The following is a 14,994-nucleotide window of genomic DNA, read 5'->3' as shown; positions in this document are numbered from 1 at the left end:
CGTGGGAATCAAAAGCCAGATAAGTTGCGCTTGATCTGTGATCAAACAGGCAATTGATGCCAATATCAAAAATAGTCCATCGTGATAGTACTTTGATCTAGTCGCTAGACCCTTTTTTTCCCCTCTTAAACATGCTTTATAAATAATCTTTTCTGTTTCATGTATTTTGTGAGTGATTTAGAATATGAATATTGCTATCTTTCAGTGCTAAAACAGGAAGACTTTTTTTTTTAAATACTGCAAGGACCATGGATGAATGGTGACGTTGAACTCTTCCTAGATTTAGTAATGGTCAGTGCAAATAGTGGACCGGGTTCACTACTGTCTGTTACCCTGTGTACTCAAACTTCATAAAAATGAGTGCAACATCTTCAAGTTCTTTGCTCTGTCATGGTATTTCATGTCTATTTCACGATATAAAAGCATATATCGGTTGTAATGCAGTAAAGAATTAGATGAATAAGTATAACCCTCTCTGAGACACAGTAGAGACAGCAAGAAAATTTGCCTAGCAGATCTGTAATTGGCATCTTCAGAACTTGTCTAAGCTAGCAGTCTTTATGGGTGTGATTTACTACCTTCAGTACTGCAAGCAGTAGAGCAAAGATTTGGGTGTTTTACCACAGTCCTCTTGCCCAGCAGTAATCTGTAGTAGATGCAGGCTTTGAGCCTAATAGAGCAAAGTAAAATAGCTGAAATTCCAACCCACATTTTCCTTAGCTCAGATGGAAGGAAATAAAAGCTGTCCCTAGGAACAGATGGTGTTGCTGCAGGCTGCTTTTTGCATCTGACCCGAACTTATTTTCAGCTTTGAAACCTGAACCTGCTGTTCTTGGATGTCTTCAGTAATTTTTCTTTATTAAAACAAGTTGTTCCATGAGCAGCAGAACTAGTAAAGCTTCATTTCCTCCAGATTTTTGTTCCTTGTCCTGAACACCCAGCCCGCCCCTCTGGGCGTCCGGCAGCGATTTGAAGTCCTGTGCTGTTCTGGGGCAGCTGGCTGTTGTTGCTGTGACACTGGCCCAGTCTTGCCAGACCTATCTTTTCCTCCAGTGAGGACTACCTCAGACCTTGGAAACCGATGTGGATCTGCAGAGCAGTGAAAAAGCAGCTCATTTTGCCAGCTCTGCCTGTCCTCTTTTGTACCCAAGTGTCTCTTCCTGGGGAATACCGTTGTTTGATTGATTTGCTTTATTTTCACACCTGCAGTTAGAACAGTTGCTGCTGGTGCTCTCCTACCCCTTGTTGGTAGGTTTAACAGCGTCCTCCTAGGACGTGTGTATTTTGAGGCTCGCAGCATGGGCCCCGCGCGCAGCACTTCTAATGCTCGGAGGGGGAACATGTGCCCAAATAAAATTGTGCTGTCTCTGCCAGACACTTACTGTTGCAGCCCATGGGGGCGGAGGATTCTCAGTCCATTTACTACTGAGGAGAAAATTCCTGAGTCATCTGGTGCAAATTAAGATTTAGATCCAGCTTCATTCCTGGATGAGCCTGTGACTATGCTTTTAACTTTCCAAGAAAATGCTCATTGTCCTGCAGTGAAGATGAGTCGGGAGGGTGCTGAGGGGTTGGCCGGTAGGAAAGCAAGGGCTTGCCCAAAAAGGAGCCTGGCAGTTTTGTTGCTCATTATCTAGCTTGCTTTGTTAGTGATAACAGCTATAGAGTATTTTCTCTGACGCCTTGGGCAACTTTTCTGTTAGAAACTTGTGTGAGACTGAATTCCACTTCCACGTTTGTTTGTTCTATTAAACAAAGTATATGATTGTACAGAGACTATGGCTTTGTGTGTGAATTAAGTGCTTTATCAAAAATAAGTGTATAACAAGCCAATCAATCTCTGTTAGATGTCCTATATGTTGTCTTTAAAATCCACTATACCCGTGGAATAGAATGAGCGAGCCATTGTTCTACAGGGTGTTGCCATCTTTGTAAGGACTCTTTATAAAATTGGCCCAATATTTGTTTGACTCAAACCATTAATTTATGTCACCATTTACTACTACGTGTGGTAAATTCATACATGAAGAAAACCTTAGCATTTTTTTTTTTGAGTTGTCTAATGATAATTCAACATGATTTTCCTGTAGTCCGTGTTTGCCTTGGCATCACTGTTTGTGCCTTTTTGGGTGAATAAGACTAGGCAGAATGGAGAAGGATGTTTGCAGGGAAAGCATTATTTCCATCTCCTCTCTGTTTAAGCAGAACAGAAGGAAGGGCTCCTCACCTGCCTGTTTTACTTCAAGCACAGTTTTAGAGCTGAGGATAAACTGCTTGGGAGGCTGGTTGTGCAGTATTTATTCATGCTTAGTTTCCAGGCTGGCTAGTTGCCTGGAGATAAATTTGTTTCTAGTCAGGCTTGAGAGTTCTCTAAACGGTCACAACAATATCCCTGGCCTTTGATTCAGTGCCTCTGCAGGTAAGTAAGGCGAGCAGAAATTCATCAGCCTTCTTCAGGAACAAGTGGAGAAAATTGGCTTAAGATGGTTATTTACCTGAAACATTTGATTACATTTCACCTTTTAATATATTTATGTATGTATGTTGTGAAGGTGGAAGCCTTGTGTTCCTCTCTGTGTTATTGCTGGCTGGTTGATATGGTGGTTTAGCTAAAAAAAAAAAAAGAAAAAACCAAACCAAAACCCAAAGCCCAGCCTTGGAGGCTGCTGGAGTTCTTTGAATGAAATTCATTTGAAGTATTTGCCTTCCAGTTCACTTCAGAGAGATTAGTCCAGGTTAGCAGCAACAGTTTTGCAGATGAGGTAAAATCCCTCGTCCGCAAAGGTCAGAACCAGTTATCTGTCCTAGCCATGCTGGTGTACACATACACGCGTACATTGACCTTCATGGAATTGCTATTTGACTCCCGAAATAGCCTTGTGGTTAGTAGTCAGTGGTCCACCTATGGGCTGAGCAGAATGTCAGAAGTACTGATGAGACAATAAATTTTGCATCCAAAAACAACATAAAAGATTCAGTTGAAAAGCTCCTTACTAGAAGTAGAGGTCAGGGAGCATGTTACAGAAAGAATTGTAGATTTCTATGAATGCTTGTAGTAGGGGGAGCTACAAATCCTTTTCTCTTGGGGCAGTTCTGCCATCGGCTATTGTTAGAAGCAGTAGTGAGGTGTGCTCTGGCTGTATTGTTTAGTATCTGGGTGTGTTCATTTAGTAGGCTGGGAACTAAACCAGTAAAATATTTTAATTAATAAAAGTTCTGCCTTTCTAAAAGTATGTGACTGTGCAGCAATTGGTTAGTAGCTGAACAAGTGGGAAACGGTGTATCTCAGCTGCTCAGGACAGAGAATTTGTCTTATCATTAGATATTTAGTTGCCCTCACCCAAAGAGTTCAAAAAAAAAAAAAAAAAAAAAGAGGGGGGGGATGGACACAAAAAAAGCCTGACGTAATCAGATCTATATATCTTGTCTGCAAGAGCAGAGGCACTGTTTTCCTGAACTGTTTAGGATGTATTCCAGAGATGGCAGCCGAAGTTACCTTCCAAACGTGGCTGCGTTGTACGCCAAAATGTGTGTGTTGTTTCAGACCAATTTAGTCATGGAGCAAAATCTCATCTTGTCTGTAGCACTTAAGTTCCAACCATTTACAGTCGTAAAAAGAAGGGAATGTAAATAATTAGTAAAAAAAAGGGGGGGGGGTCTGAGGGCATGAGTGGGATGGCATTTTGCATTCAGAGAGAGCAGAATGAGAAACAACACTTTGAGAAAGCAACTGAGCCACAGCGGTGAGAGGATGTATAAAAAGTGACAGCAAATCTGATAAAGTGGGTAGATCTTCAGGAGTATTCAAATAAAAGACAAAACTGTTGCTTAGATCTTCTCTTGATTTGTGTGTCTGCTTGATCAGAAAGTCTTCTTTCAATGTGCGTCTGCATTTTGTGGTATATCAAAATGTTCTTGTTGCGGAGGCCACGTTACAACGTTGAAAGTATTTTATGTTTATATTAGCTTGCTTCAAATATATGCAGGGTATCCCTGAAATACCTGGTAGCTGTCGTGTTGCTTTGATGGTGTAAGTGGATGCCTTATACATACTTTGAAGTTATTTTCTTAAACGATAATTTTAAAGAGGTAAAACTACTAAACCCCAAAGCAAATTTTCTCCATGCTTAGACTATAATAACCTTTAGAAGATATAATTTTTTTTTCCCTCCAGATTGAATCTAAAATGGTTTGAATATAGAAAAAGAAGAAAAAAAAATCCTGGGAATACACGCATGGTTAGAGCTCGTGGTACATTCGTGTCATTTTTCTTGTGACCATGTTGTTTTCAGATTAACAGAATTTTACAGCATTTGCTTCCTGTTGTAAAGAAACTGCTCCTGCACAACAAATAAGGAAATATGTGCTGACCTGTTGTTAGAGCATGTTTTTTTCTCTTTGAACTTTTCATAGGCTGGAGTGAAAGGGACGTTAGGAAGATTGGTGGGAATTTTTGAGGTAAGTTTCAGATATTGGGGCTGTGAAATTTTGATGCAAAAAATTGTCTTGGAGTAAAAGCCACTTCCCAGTTTGTTGTGAAGTAAACTAGATAACTTGTTTGAAGGAAAACTTAAAACTCTCCGTTTAAATAAAAATACGTGCTGATCCTTTCAGTGATACTGATCATCAGCAATTTCCACTTCAGCTGAAATATCCTGAGTGATAAGCCAGTGTAACAGTGAATATTCTCAGTGCCTTCATACCTTTCTTGCTGCCAGAAAATGCCACCCTCCAGCTGGGGAGCAGTCGCTCTCCTTTGTTCTTTACCACCTGCCGTCACCCGTTGCCAAACTGGCCTCTGCAACAGGGTGAAGCGTGTGCTCCTATTAGGAGTGCGGTAGCACCTGATGAGTACTGGTAAGATACATAGTCAACAGGTACCCCACACAGCGCTTTTTACAGTTGTTTTTTCACTAACTATTTCAGTCATGTGAAGTAGATAAAAATCTTTCCTGTAGGTTTTTTTTTTTTTTTTCCCAGCTGAGGAACTGATTTAGAAGCATATTCAGCCACCAAATACTGCCTTACAGATTAGGAACCAGACTTTTTGGCTGCAATCCCTATTAATATTTTCAGACCTCTCATATAAAACCCAACAATTTTTAATAGCTAAGATGAGCTATAATGAGAGAGAAACTGCACATAAGGTACCACAGCATCACAGTGAGGCAGCTTGCAACTTGTAGTTGCCATGTGCCCACCTGCTTTTTCTCCTTCAGTAGCTTTGTTGTTATTCTGTTCCCTTTGCCTTCTAGAATCGGGACAGGAAACACAGGACATATGTTTACGTACTTATCGTCACAGAAGTGTTGGAAGACTGGGAGGACTCTGTCAATATTGGTAAGCTCTTTCTGCTTGCTACCATTAACTGGTTTGATGCGGACAAAACATGTCAGCTTAGTGTCCCTCTGGGAGCTGGAATCCTTGTGAGAGCAGGCGAGAATAGTTGCAGTGGTGTGTCCTTTGGTTGCTGGGGAAAAAAATTGTGGTCAATTGATGCTTTTGTAACCTCTGTGGCCCAAGAGAAGTCAATTCAGCTGTACAGCTGCCTCTACAGGAATTTGGTGTTTAATTCTTGTACTTTAAGATGCTAAGCAAAGAGCATGAAGAAGTGTCCTAAGACTAGAAGAAAATATATGTGGGCAGCATGGATTAATCATTGCCCATTCTCTTTTGAAATCTTTGTGTTTAAATCGGATTCCCAAATGAAAATGAACCTGGTTTTGTCAATAGCACCATAGCACCTGTGGCAACTTTCTTCAGGCTGTGTACGGAAGAGGTTTTAAGGAAGGAGTAAGAAATGAGTGTTGTCCACCAAAAATTAAGGTTCACTTGCAAGTTGATGGAAATTGGTGATGGTTGCTGTGTGTTATTACAGGTTGTTTTAAAATTAGTGTCTGACTTGAAAAGAAACTGCAGAAATAGCAAAATAAATGTGGTGTTTTGGGGTTTTTTTTTTTTAAGTTGAGAAATGCAAGACCAGTTTGTTTGGACAGTGGATGTAGAGCCCTAAACAGATACGTGTCGTGGGGATAGAGGAGCCATCAGTGTGGTGTTTGGAGTTGGTGGCCCACGAGATCAGAGAATACAGAGAGAAAATTTCCCAGTGTCTTTTGAACTGATGCTTTGCTACACAATGAAATTATTCTTGCAGCATTAGTGCATGTGATAATGATTGAAAGCTAATCAACAGTAATGTTTAAACATAGAAAGGATAGCATCGTTTTGTGGCTTCTGCTGATTTTTCTTTTTACCCACAGGAAGGAAAAGGGAATGGTTTAAGATAGAAGATGCCATAAAAGTTCTGCAGTATCATAAACCAGTGCAGGCCTCGTATTTTGAAACCTTGAGGCAAGGTTGTTTGGCAAACAACGGCACTCCTGTCATGACCACGACGTACTCTGAGAGCTCCGTGTCTGACATCAGATGACTGAAGACGTCCCTCTGAGAGAAATTTTGAAAAATAGACTGAAACATGGATTTCCCTCCCCCCTTCCCCTTTTCACATGCCTCCTCTATCAAACAAGGCATGGGCAGCAGCCTGTGGCAGAGCAAGTGTTAAGAGTGCTGCAATTTAGTGCAAGGTGGGATTTTATTTTTTTTTGTTGGCTTTTTTTGCTTTTTTGGATATGTATTTTGTAAAATACATTTTGTGCATGAAGTGCCCCTTTCCCGTTACACCGCTTCCATGGCCTGGCGAGCGAGGCTGCCAGTTTCGCCTCTGCCTTGTGTTCTGAAGTGTCCCGTTTGTGTCATCCCAGCCATAGCCACTTTTTTTTTTTTTTTTTTTTTTAATTAAAAGACTTCAAATGTGAGATCAGCTCTTTAAGTCTTAGTCTGTACTGTACGGTGCTGTTCAGACCTGTGTGGTGGTCACTTTCAGCGCATATGTATAAACTTTTTTAGATGGAGAATCTAACATTTTAATTTTGTGGGAATTTTTTTTTAATCCTGGTCTGCTTCTGAAAAGAAGGGTTCATAATTAATCTGTTTGCCTTTTGTTATGGTTTTTTTAAAAAAAATACACATTCTGTGACAGTGCTAGTGGCTGGGCCAGTATACTCCCCGTTCAGTATCTCCTGATTTAGTGCAGTGACACTTGAAGATGAGGGCAGAGTTTTGATCACCTGCAGACATCCCTGCTGCTCCGTTGCTTCTCCTGCAGCTTCCGCCAGTGTTTCTACATTTACATCAAAATGAAACAAAAAGGAGTTGGTCTTTTAACACTTGGCCAAAAATAAATAGCCTCAGAAACGCTACGATAGAAACTGAATTTCATTGTCTGTGGTAGGAATCAGGGATTCAAAGTGGGGTCAAAGTCTGACAAACTGGAGCGTCGATCACCAATGCTGTTCTGCTGATCCTGCTGCGTTCTGCTGATGTCTCCTCTTGTCCACATGCCTTATACCATGCTGAACTGGATACTTGTAATTTGTGCTAAAGCATCGGATTGTACTTACTGAGTGTTACTGCACGAACCCTCGGTTGGATAACTGTGTGTGTCCCTCAAAAGAAGTCCTGGGGGAAAAATTCAGGTGTTCAATCTCTTGTCCTGTGGTTCTGCAGCACTTAAAATTGCACCATGGAGCATGCTCAAAATGTTTAAACTCTCCCTCCGTGAAAGGTACAGCTGACTCCCGAGCAGAATTGCTAGTTGGAGAAGTACACCGTTAAATAGGATAGCTCCCCTGATGCGTTGGCACACTTCACATTATTAGTTTTTGTTGTTTTTATTGATGTAAGTTTCATGCTGTCTTGATTTGCCAACAGTGTTGTCTAGTTGGGAAATAAAATGGGAAGGGTTGGGGCTGGGGGGTGGGTTGGGACAGGTACAAGTTTTGGGAGGGGCATTAATTAATCCCTGGCTTGGGACAAGAAGTAGTTGCTGAATTCAGTAACTTCTCCTTTGTCAGAGCATAGCCAAGATGTGAAATTAAATCTGCAGTACTCTTTTTTTTTTCTTCTTTTTTTTTTTTCCTCTCCTCTTTATTTAACAGAAAATATTCTAATAAATACTCACTGTTCCAGAGTTTTCTCTCTTCCTGAGAAGCGCTTACAATATGAAAATCTGATAGAAATATCCATGGAGCCTGGGACAAGGGGGAATGGTATCCTTGCTGGTTTGGCAAGAAGCTGTTCATTTTAAGATCCTATTCTGTTCCTTTACTTGTTCTCCTTGCTTTCATCAGTGTGGAGTAGCAAGGCCAAAAGCAGTGCCAGTGATCGCTAACATGAAAAACCACGCATAAGAAAAAGCTGAGAGGCATTATTCAAGAAGTAGCTTGAAACCGAGCATCTGGAATTGAGCCTAAATTACACCAGTTCAGTTCACTTCAACTTAGAGACGAATGTATAATACTTTCTTACTCTGTGCTGATCGGCCTGAACCAAACTTCTCAAAAGGGCTTGAATATCGTATCTGGAAGTGTACAAGAAATTCAGTCTGCTGTTACCGAGCCGTGAGTGGCACCTAACACAGCCATCTACTGCCTTCAATTGAGTTTTTCTCTTTACTGTACAGATTAGTATGTTGAAATTGCTTTGCAACAAAACAGCTGGTACTCCTGAAAGAGTAACTGCAGTTTTAATATCAGCAGCATGCACACTTTTGTTTTTAAACTAAAAATGTTTTTACAGGGCTGTTAAACTGACAATTTAGGGTAGAATATTGTTAATGACTTGCTAATGGCTTCTTTGTTTGGGTCAGAAAAATAAATTGTGCCAAGAAAGTGTTTTAATGTGGCATGAATTGATGTTGTTAACACAGTAACATCGAGTGGCTGATATTATGCCTTCTTAACTGGAAATAGCTCCTGGGGCAGAAATAGCCTTTATTCAACAGATGCAGATTTCAAACCAGGCTTTAGTCCTGTGCTACCTGAATCTCTTCCCTGCACCACACGAATTCCCGTCTTCCTCAGCATCTGAGGTTCTTCTCTAGTAACTGATGTAGCTGCGTGCCCTAGCAGTTTACACCACTGTATCCAAAATGTTGTTAAATTGGTTTGGGACCGACAATCAAACTACCTTTATTAGTGATAACAGAGTTGTTTTAAGGAGGGACGCACTCTGGGTTTCGCGGTACAGACTAGTGCCTGCTTGATTAAACTGCTTAGGGCTGCTGTCATGACCAACCGCTAAAAAACCTGTAGGATTAGACTCGGATGTCCAGCGTTGCTAAAACTGGTGCTATATTGAGATAGCGGAATTCTTACCTCAAACAATGTAGTGTCTAGCCTGACCCCTTAAATCGAGCATTACAATGTGTCTCAGCTTCCCCTTGAAGAATAGTGTTCTTAGCTTGGCTTTCAGCATAGCTTCCATCTTTCTTGGCACTGGTGCGTTTGTAGGTAAACCAGAGGAATACCAAGTCTGCAGCAGATTTGTCAGTCACTCTCCAGTTGCAGGTTTCAGGTGCTTGTCTGGGTTCCCTGAGATGCGGTTTGGGAGCAATGCCTGGCGTTTTGGTGATGCACAGCCTCCGACTTAGAGGGGCTACAGTTAATTACCTTCCGGCACACCTCTGGGCCCCGGGGTCTCCTGAAAGACTTCCAGTGTCCTCTGTAAGGGGTAGGGTAATTTCGCTAATAAGATTACTTTTTCCCTTGCTGCTTTTCATACGTGTATTTGTGGTATATACAAGGACGCCTCACTCTTGATACACCAAGAAGCAAGTCTGCCTGCAGCAAGGAAGAGGGGGAAAAATAATAACCCACGAAACGCTCAAGGACTGGATTTCTTCATGCACCTAAGTGTCATCTCAGGGTTGCAAGATGAGTGATGAAGTAAGAGGAAGAGGGAGACCCACTGTTCAGCGCAGGGAGGTTCTCTGAGCAGTTCCCACTCTTCAACATCAATTCACTTCCTCTGGTATTGTCGAAATTAGAAATCCTTGTATAGTGGAGTTGCATCCTGCCATTTGGATTTTTAAACGTATTTGAGTCCTTAATGGAAGAAGGGAAGTGCATTCAGCACTCGGACATTGCCGCTTAGCGTGATGATCTTTTAAACCTCAAAATACTTAGAAAAAATCTGGATCTCTGTCACTGGAAGTGTTTGACAGACCAGCTTGGATTACTGCTGTGGCAGGAAAGTGTTAGCTGGTGGCTTAAGCTGGTGCTGGGTAGCGGGTGTACTGGTGATTGTGGACTCCAGCACGGGAGCAGGAGAAAAAAGAAGAGACCTCTGGGGAACCAACGTCTCCAGCAGCCGCTGCTTGATTCTTCCAGCAGGATTTGTCAGATCCTGTCCCTTTCTGATGCTTGTAAAGCATTTACTTGATGAGTAAAACTCAAGAGGCAGGTGGACGTCCCTCTGCAGTAGAGTGCCAAGTGTAATTTATCTTAGTGGAGCTGAAATCGTACGGATTGAGGTGTAGGAAGTCTCTCTCAAATAGGGTTTTGGTGTGGTGGAACAAGGATTTCGATGCATTGGTTAACGGCAGCTTAGAAATCGCCTACTGTAGAAAACGTAAAGCCACTTTGTCTTGAAGTGGTTCCTGTAAAATGGGGTTTGGGTTTCAAATTTGACTTTGCTCACACTGAGGCTTTTCAAAGACACGTTTCAAAAGGAAGAACCTTCTTTCAGTTGAAAGTCACACCTACGGCTTTCCGTTTGGTGAAGCTTTCCCGCGGTATTTAACAGGCGTGCCACAGGGCTGTGCACGCTGGTACTGGTGCCTGGCTGCGAGGGCGAGATGGAGGTGACGCCTTTTCCTGGGAGATGCCTCGAGAAGAGTGAAAGGAGAGTTTCCCATTCCCCCTGAAATCTGCCATTCAGCGCTGTTAAAGTACTTTTAGTCGCTTCACAAAGATGTCTTTTGGTTTCTTCACAAAGATGGATTGTTTCATTCCAGACAATAGTTTATTGGCGATAGAGAAACTCGGTATTGTTAGAAAGCCGGGGAGGTTTGTACCTCCTTTATCTTTGCACGGCGTTTATACTTCTGACCAGCACTGGCCGAGCTGTTCTGGGCTCTGGCAGAGCCCAGCAAACCCTGCGGTGACTTCTTAGAAGTACGAGTGCTGGATAGGGTAAATATTCCTTGCTCCTGATTTTGAACTCTGGGAACAAGGCGTGTAGCCTCTGGGTGGTTTTACAGCTGGAATATCTTGAGATGAAGCTGTCAAAGAGGGGTGTTGGAAGGAGGCTGTTCAGTAAGTGGAGGGCAGTTGCATCACCTGTAGCAAAATTAGTTGAGAAGTTGCTGACGGTGGGCTCGCTTGTTTGTGTTTAATGCTGTTAAACAGAGCTGAAATTGTAGGCTGGTATAACTGATAAACTCCACTAGCCAGAAACTGTGATTAAAACCGAATAGAAGGGAATACAGATATGGGCTTTAACAGAGGGGCACTTCATAATCAGCTTCTTGCTGCGCGGATCAGATGGGGACAGTGTATCTGCCTTGTTAAAGTCTTGCTGTTTGTTCCCCCCCATCCCTTGTGCACGTGCAAGAGATACCTGGGAGCGGCTGTTGGTTCTCGATAGTAAACGTGCTGGGATTGAAGGGAGTTCTGGGTGCGTTACGCTGTCAGAAACCATTAGATTTATGGGGTAGGGAGCCCAGCCAGGGCTCCTCGCAGATAACATCTCCTGCCTCGGTGGCACGGAGAGGTGAATCCACCTGCTGTCTCTCAACCTCTTCTTAAAATCCGTCCTTTGGGATTTGTTTCCTTTTTCTTCCCTTCTGGGGACATGGTTCCTTCTTAGGTTGATTTGGTTCCAGCTTAGCAGGGCAGGTGTGTTCTCCAACAGCTGTGCTCTGAAATACCAGCGCTGGCCGCGCTGGAGGGGAAGGAGCAGAGCCTGACTTACCTGGGGTCTGCCTCCCAGCTCTGCCGCCCACGCACCCCCTGCGTCTCCTCTGATGATGGACTTGGGTCTCGCTGCTGTGGAGAGAGGTAAGAGATGGCTGGGGGGCTGGAAAGGATCTGCACTTCAAGCTTGATCACTTTTTTACTCAGCAGATGAACGCTGGGTGCGCTTCCCAGATTTCTGTTGAGCGAGAAGGCAGTTTAATTTGGTGTGATCTTGAATGTGCCTTAAAGCAAACTCGATACACTGAAAAATGAAAAAGGATCGGAATCTGCTGGTGTTGCTTTTTCCCTTGTGCGGGCACAAAGTATTCAGCGGCTAAAAATGTGGGCAGGGAATGTCAGGAATCCTCAGTTCCCAGTTCTAGCCTGGACTTTGGGCGTCTGCCTCAGCTTTTCCATGCAGAAAATGCGCTCACCATTTTGCAACGTGCTGGTTGCTCTAGAAGAGCAAAATACTTGAAGCTGCACAGATCGAATGTTTGCCTCTCCCATTATAACAACTTCAGGTTTTCTCACTCATTCTCAGAAACACTCTTTATCCCAAATGGATGTTTGTGCTTTTCAGACAGCCGGATGCAATGTTTGTACCTGTGCGAAGCATCCAGTGAAAGGAAACGTGGGCGATCTGGGAGTTTTGTGAAAAACAGGTTTGAATATTTAACTTACCCGGAGTAGAAGCTACGGCTGGTGCCGATTCTCAGGAGAGCATCAAAATTTATTGGTTTCTTTAGCCAAACTCGCACCAAGAAACAAAGTCAGTGCAGACGCTTGTTGGTGTGAAGAGCGTTTATCTTGGAAAGATCCTCAGCGTTGTGTAATTCACTGACCGCTCTGGTCCTGCTTTTAAATGAGACTCTCTTCCCTCCTGCTTAATAAGATAGCATCATCTAGTGGCTACATCACAGCCGGGGATGCGGTGACCTTGCTTCTGGTGTGCTCTGCCGTCGGGTCTTGGTGTTGGACGCTGCAGCATACAGAGATATATCGAGATAGATAGATAGATAGATAGATAGATAGATATACACACTTGCCTCACTTTTCTCAACGTTAGACTGAATTTAACATGGTTAGAGAGGACTGGGCTTCAGCAGTGGAATGTGGTGCGTAGCTACGTGTAGTGTTTTACTGGGTGTAGTGTCATGAGGTCTGTACGTTATTGAGAAGTGGAGATGGGTGAAAACGCTTGACTGAAGATGTATTTAGGAGATTTATAAAATCTCTTTTTGGTGCTAGTTGGTAGAGGGTTTTTTCTTTTTTTTGGTGCGTATGTGGGAAAGTGAGAATTTTGAAGTTATACTTGAGAAATTGGCTCTAGAATTGCCTCAGATTAATCTTGGGAGGTCCAAGAGTGTTTACTGAACGTCCTGTATGTCCTATTTTCTATTTATTAAATCAGAAGACCTGGAACCATCGCTTGGCACTTTCTGCTCAGTGTTTCCATGAACTCTGTGTACCCGAGACTCCCTGGCAGCACCCCGAGGTGCAGGGCAGGATCCCAGCCCCCCTCGGAGCCCGTGCCTGGCGCTGGGACGAACACCCAGGGCACACCACTCTGCCAACGGCACGGCCTGGCTGGCGGCGGGCACGAGCACGTCTGCTGAAGGCTTTTCCCCTCCTTAGCGAACCGAGAAACCTCCAAGATGGAAGCTGCAGGGCTTTGTCTCCTCTCTTCGTGTCTGAGCTGGTACGGTCGAACTCACCTTCGCGACCAAGGGCAGGGCTTCGATACCGACCTCTCTGGCTCGGCAGCGCCAGCGTGAGCGGTCCCCGTGGAAAGTGGTTTGGTTTAAACCTTGCAGATGATTTTTCTGAGTCATGCGAGTGTGCAGGCCCGGGGTGGACGATGGCAGCGGCAGAGCGTGGCTGGTGCGTGATCTCCCGGGGTTTCCTGCTCCCCTGAGTTGGTGGTGTCTGTTGGGATGTCTTTGGAGGATGCTCTTGTGCTGCTGCCCAGCTCCCACATGGAAGTGTCAGTTTGGAGCAGGAAAAACTGGTGTGGAGAACAAACTTGCTAATTTACTAGAATTAAATAAGCCTGAGACTTGCAGTGATTTTCAGTGAATTTTAAGTTAAATACTCAATTCTCCGTCAATTCTAGATGGTTTTGGACTTGTAATGCCCATAATCTGTCTTGGTTTATTCTTCTGGCTGCAGACTTCTGTTCCTCACTCCAGTGCTTTGTGTTTCTAGTCTGGTAAAGTTAACATGTTTGTTTTTTTTTTTAAATGAGATATTAAGTTGAAATGGTTTGCAAAAACACTTTACAACTGCAAGGGCACTTTGGAAATCTAGTGTTTCAGCTGATGCTTTTTCTCTTTCTTACTGACTTGGACTTGTTCTTACTTACCATGCATTTGTTCAAAGTCAAATGCATTCAGTAGAAAACACGTTTTGTTTCCTTTGAGGGTCAGATCTTAGCTCGAGCCCATGAATAACGCAGGTGCTCTCTTGCTCCTGCTTGGTCTTGGCTGGCAGGTATAGCGTATTCCTACATAATTTTGACCTTTCCATCCACAGTGTTCCCAGAAAGGCTGGAGGGCTCGATGTCCGCTGCACGCTCAGCTCTGGTATCGTTACAACCCCCCGTCCCTCTTCTGCAAAGAGCCTGGGGTGTGTGTTGGGCCAGGTGCTGAGGCAGTGGGAAGCTGCGCTGGTGTCCGGCAGCCGGGGCCCTTTCTCAAGGGGTTTCCTCTGTTTGAGTTGTGCGTGAGGGGGAGATCATCACTGTCTTTAAAAGGTTTTTAAAAAAAAAAAAAAAGTAAAACATAAAATAAAATTTGTGGATGCGAGTTTGACAGGAGTGTAGGCTGTAATCTAGTGCCAACCAATAAACACACCAGTATTTCACACACGGTTCTGCTTGCTGCGTGGTCTCTCTTCTTCGCGGCGCCGTTACCCACGCACGTGAACTTGGGGACTGGGCAATAAAGTGTCACTGGAGGAGAATAAAGTGTCCCTGAGCTGGCTTGGTACATTCGCAGCCTGGAAAAGAAAATGTGGAGGGATGTCACCAACAGCCTGACGTTGCCCCGGCAAGGGGGGCAGTGAGGGCTGGAGATGGTGAGAAACGTGTTCAGAGATGCCAGTGTAGGTCAAGGAGAAATAACGTGAGCTGTGTCGGGTCCCGTTCTTACAAATACCTGCCGTTCCCCTCCTCCGGGGCTGCGGGGCAAAACGC

At 43.7% G+C, this 14,994-nt stretch overlaps 1 protein-coding gene across 1 annotated transcript in view; it reads left to right on the top strand.

The window, feature by feature from the left end:
* Positions 1-14,665, top strand: part of NUDT3 (nudix hydrolase 3) — a 30,890-nt gene extending 16,225 nt beyond the window's left edge. Inside the window, exons 3-5 of the mRNA XM_054803622.1 lie at positions 4,414-4,458; positions 5,256-5,340; positions 6,261-14,665. Of these exons, the coding sequence (XP_054659597.1) occupies positions 4,414-4,458; positions 5,256-5,340; positions 6,261-6,430 (300 nt within the window). The 3' untranslated portion in view covers positions 6,431-14,665. The remainder of the gene's footprint in view (positions 1-4,413; positions 4,459-5,255; positions 5,341-6,260) is intronic.
* The last annotated feature ends 329 nt before the right edge of the window (positions 14,666-14,994 follow it).

This window comes from Grus americana, chromosome 25 (assembly GCF_028858705.1).
Source record: "Grus americana isolate bGruAme1 chromosome 25, bGruAme1.mat, whole genome shotgun sequence".
Lineage (NCBI taxonomy): Eukaryota > Metazoa > Chordata > Aves > Gruiformes > Gruidae > Grus > Grus americana.
The sequence above is the reverse complement of the archived record's forward strand: the minus strand, read 5'-3'. Positions and strand labels throughout refer to the sequence as shown.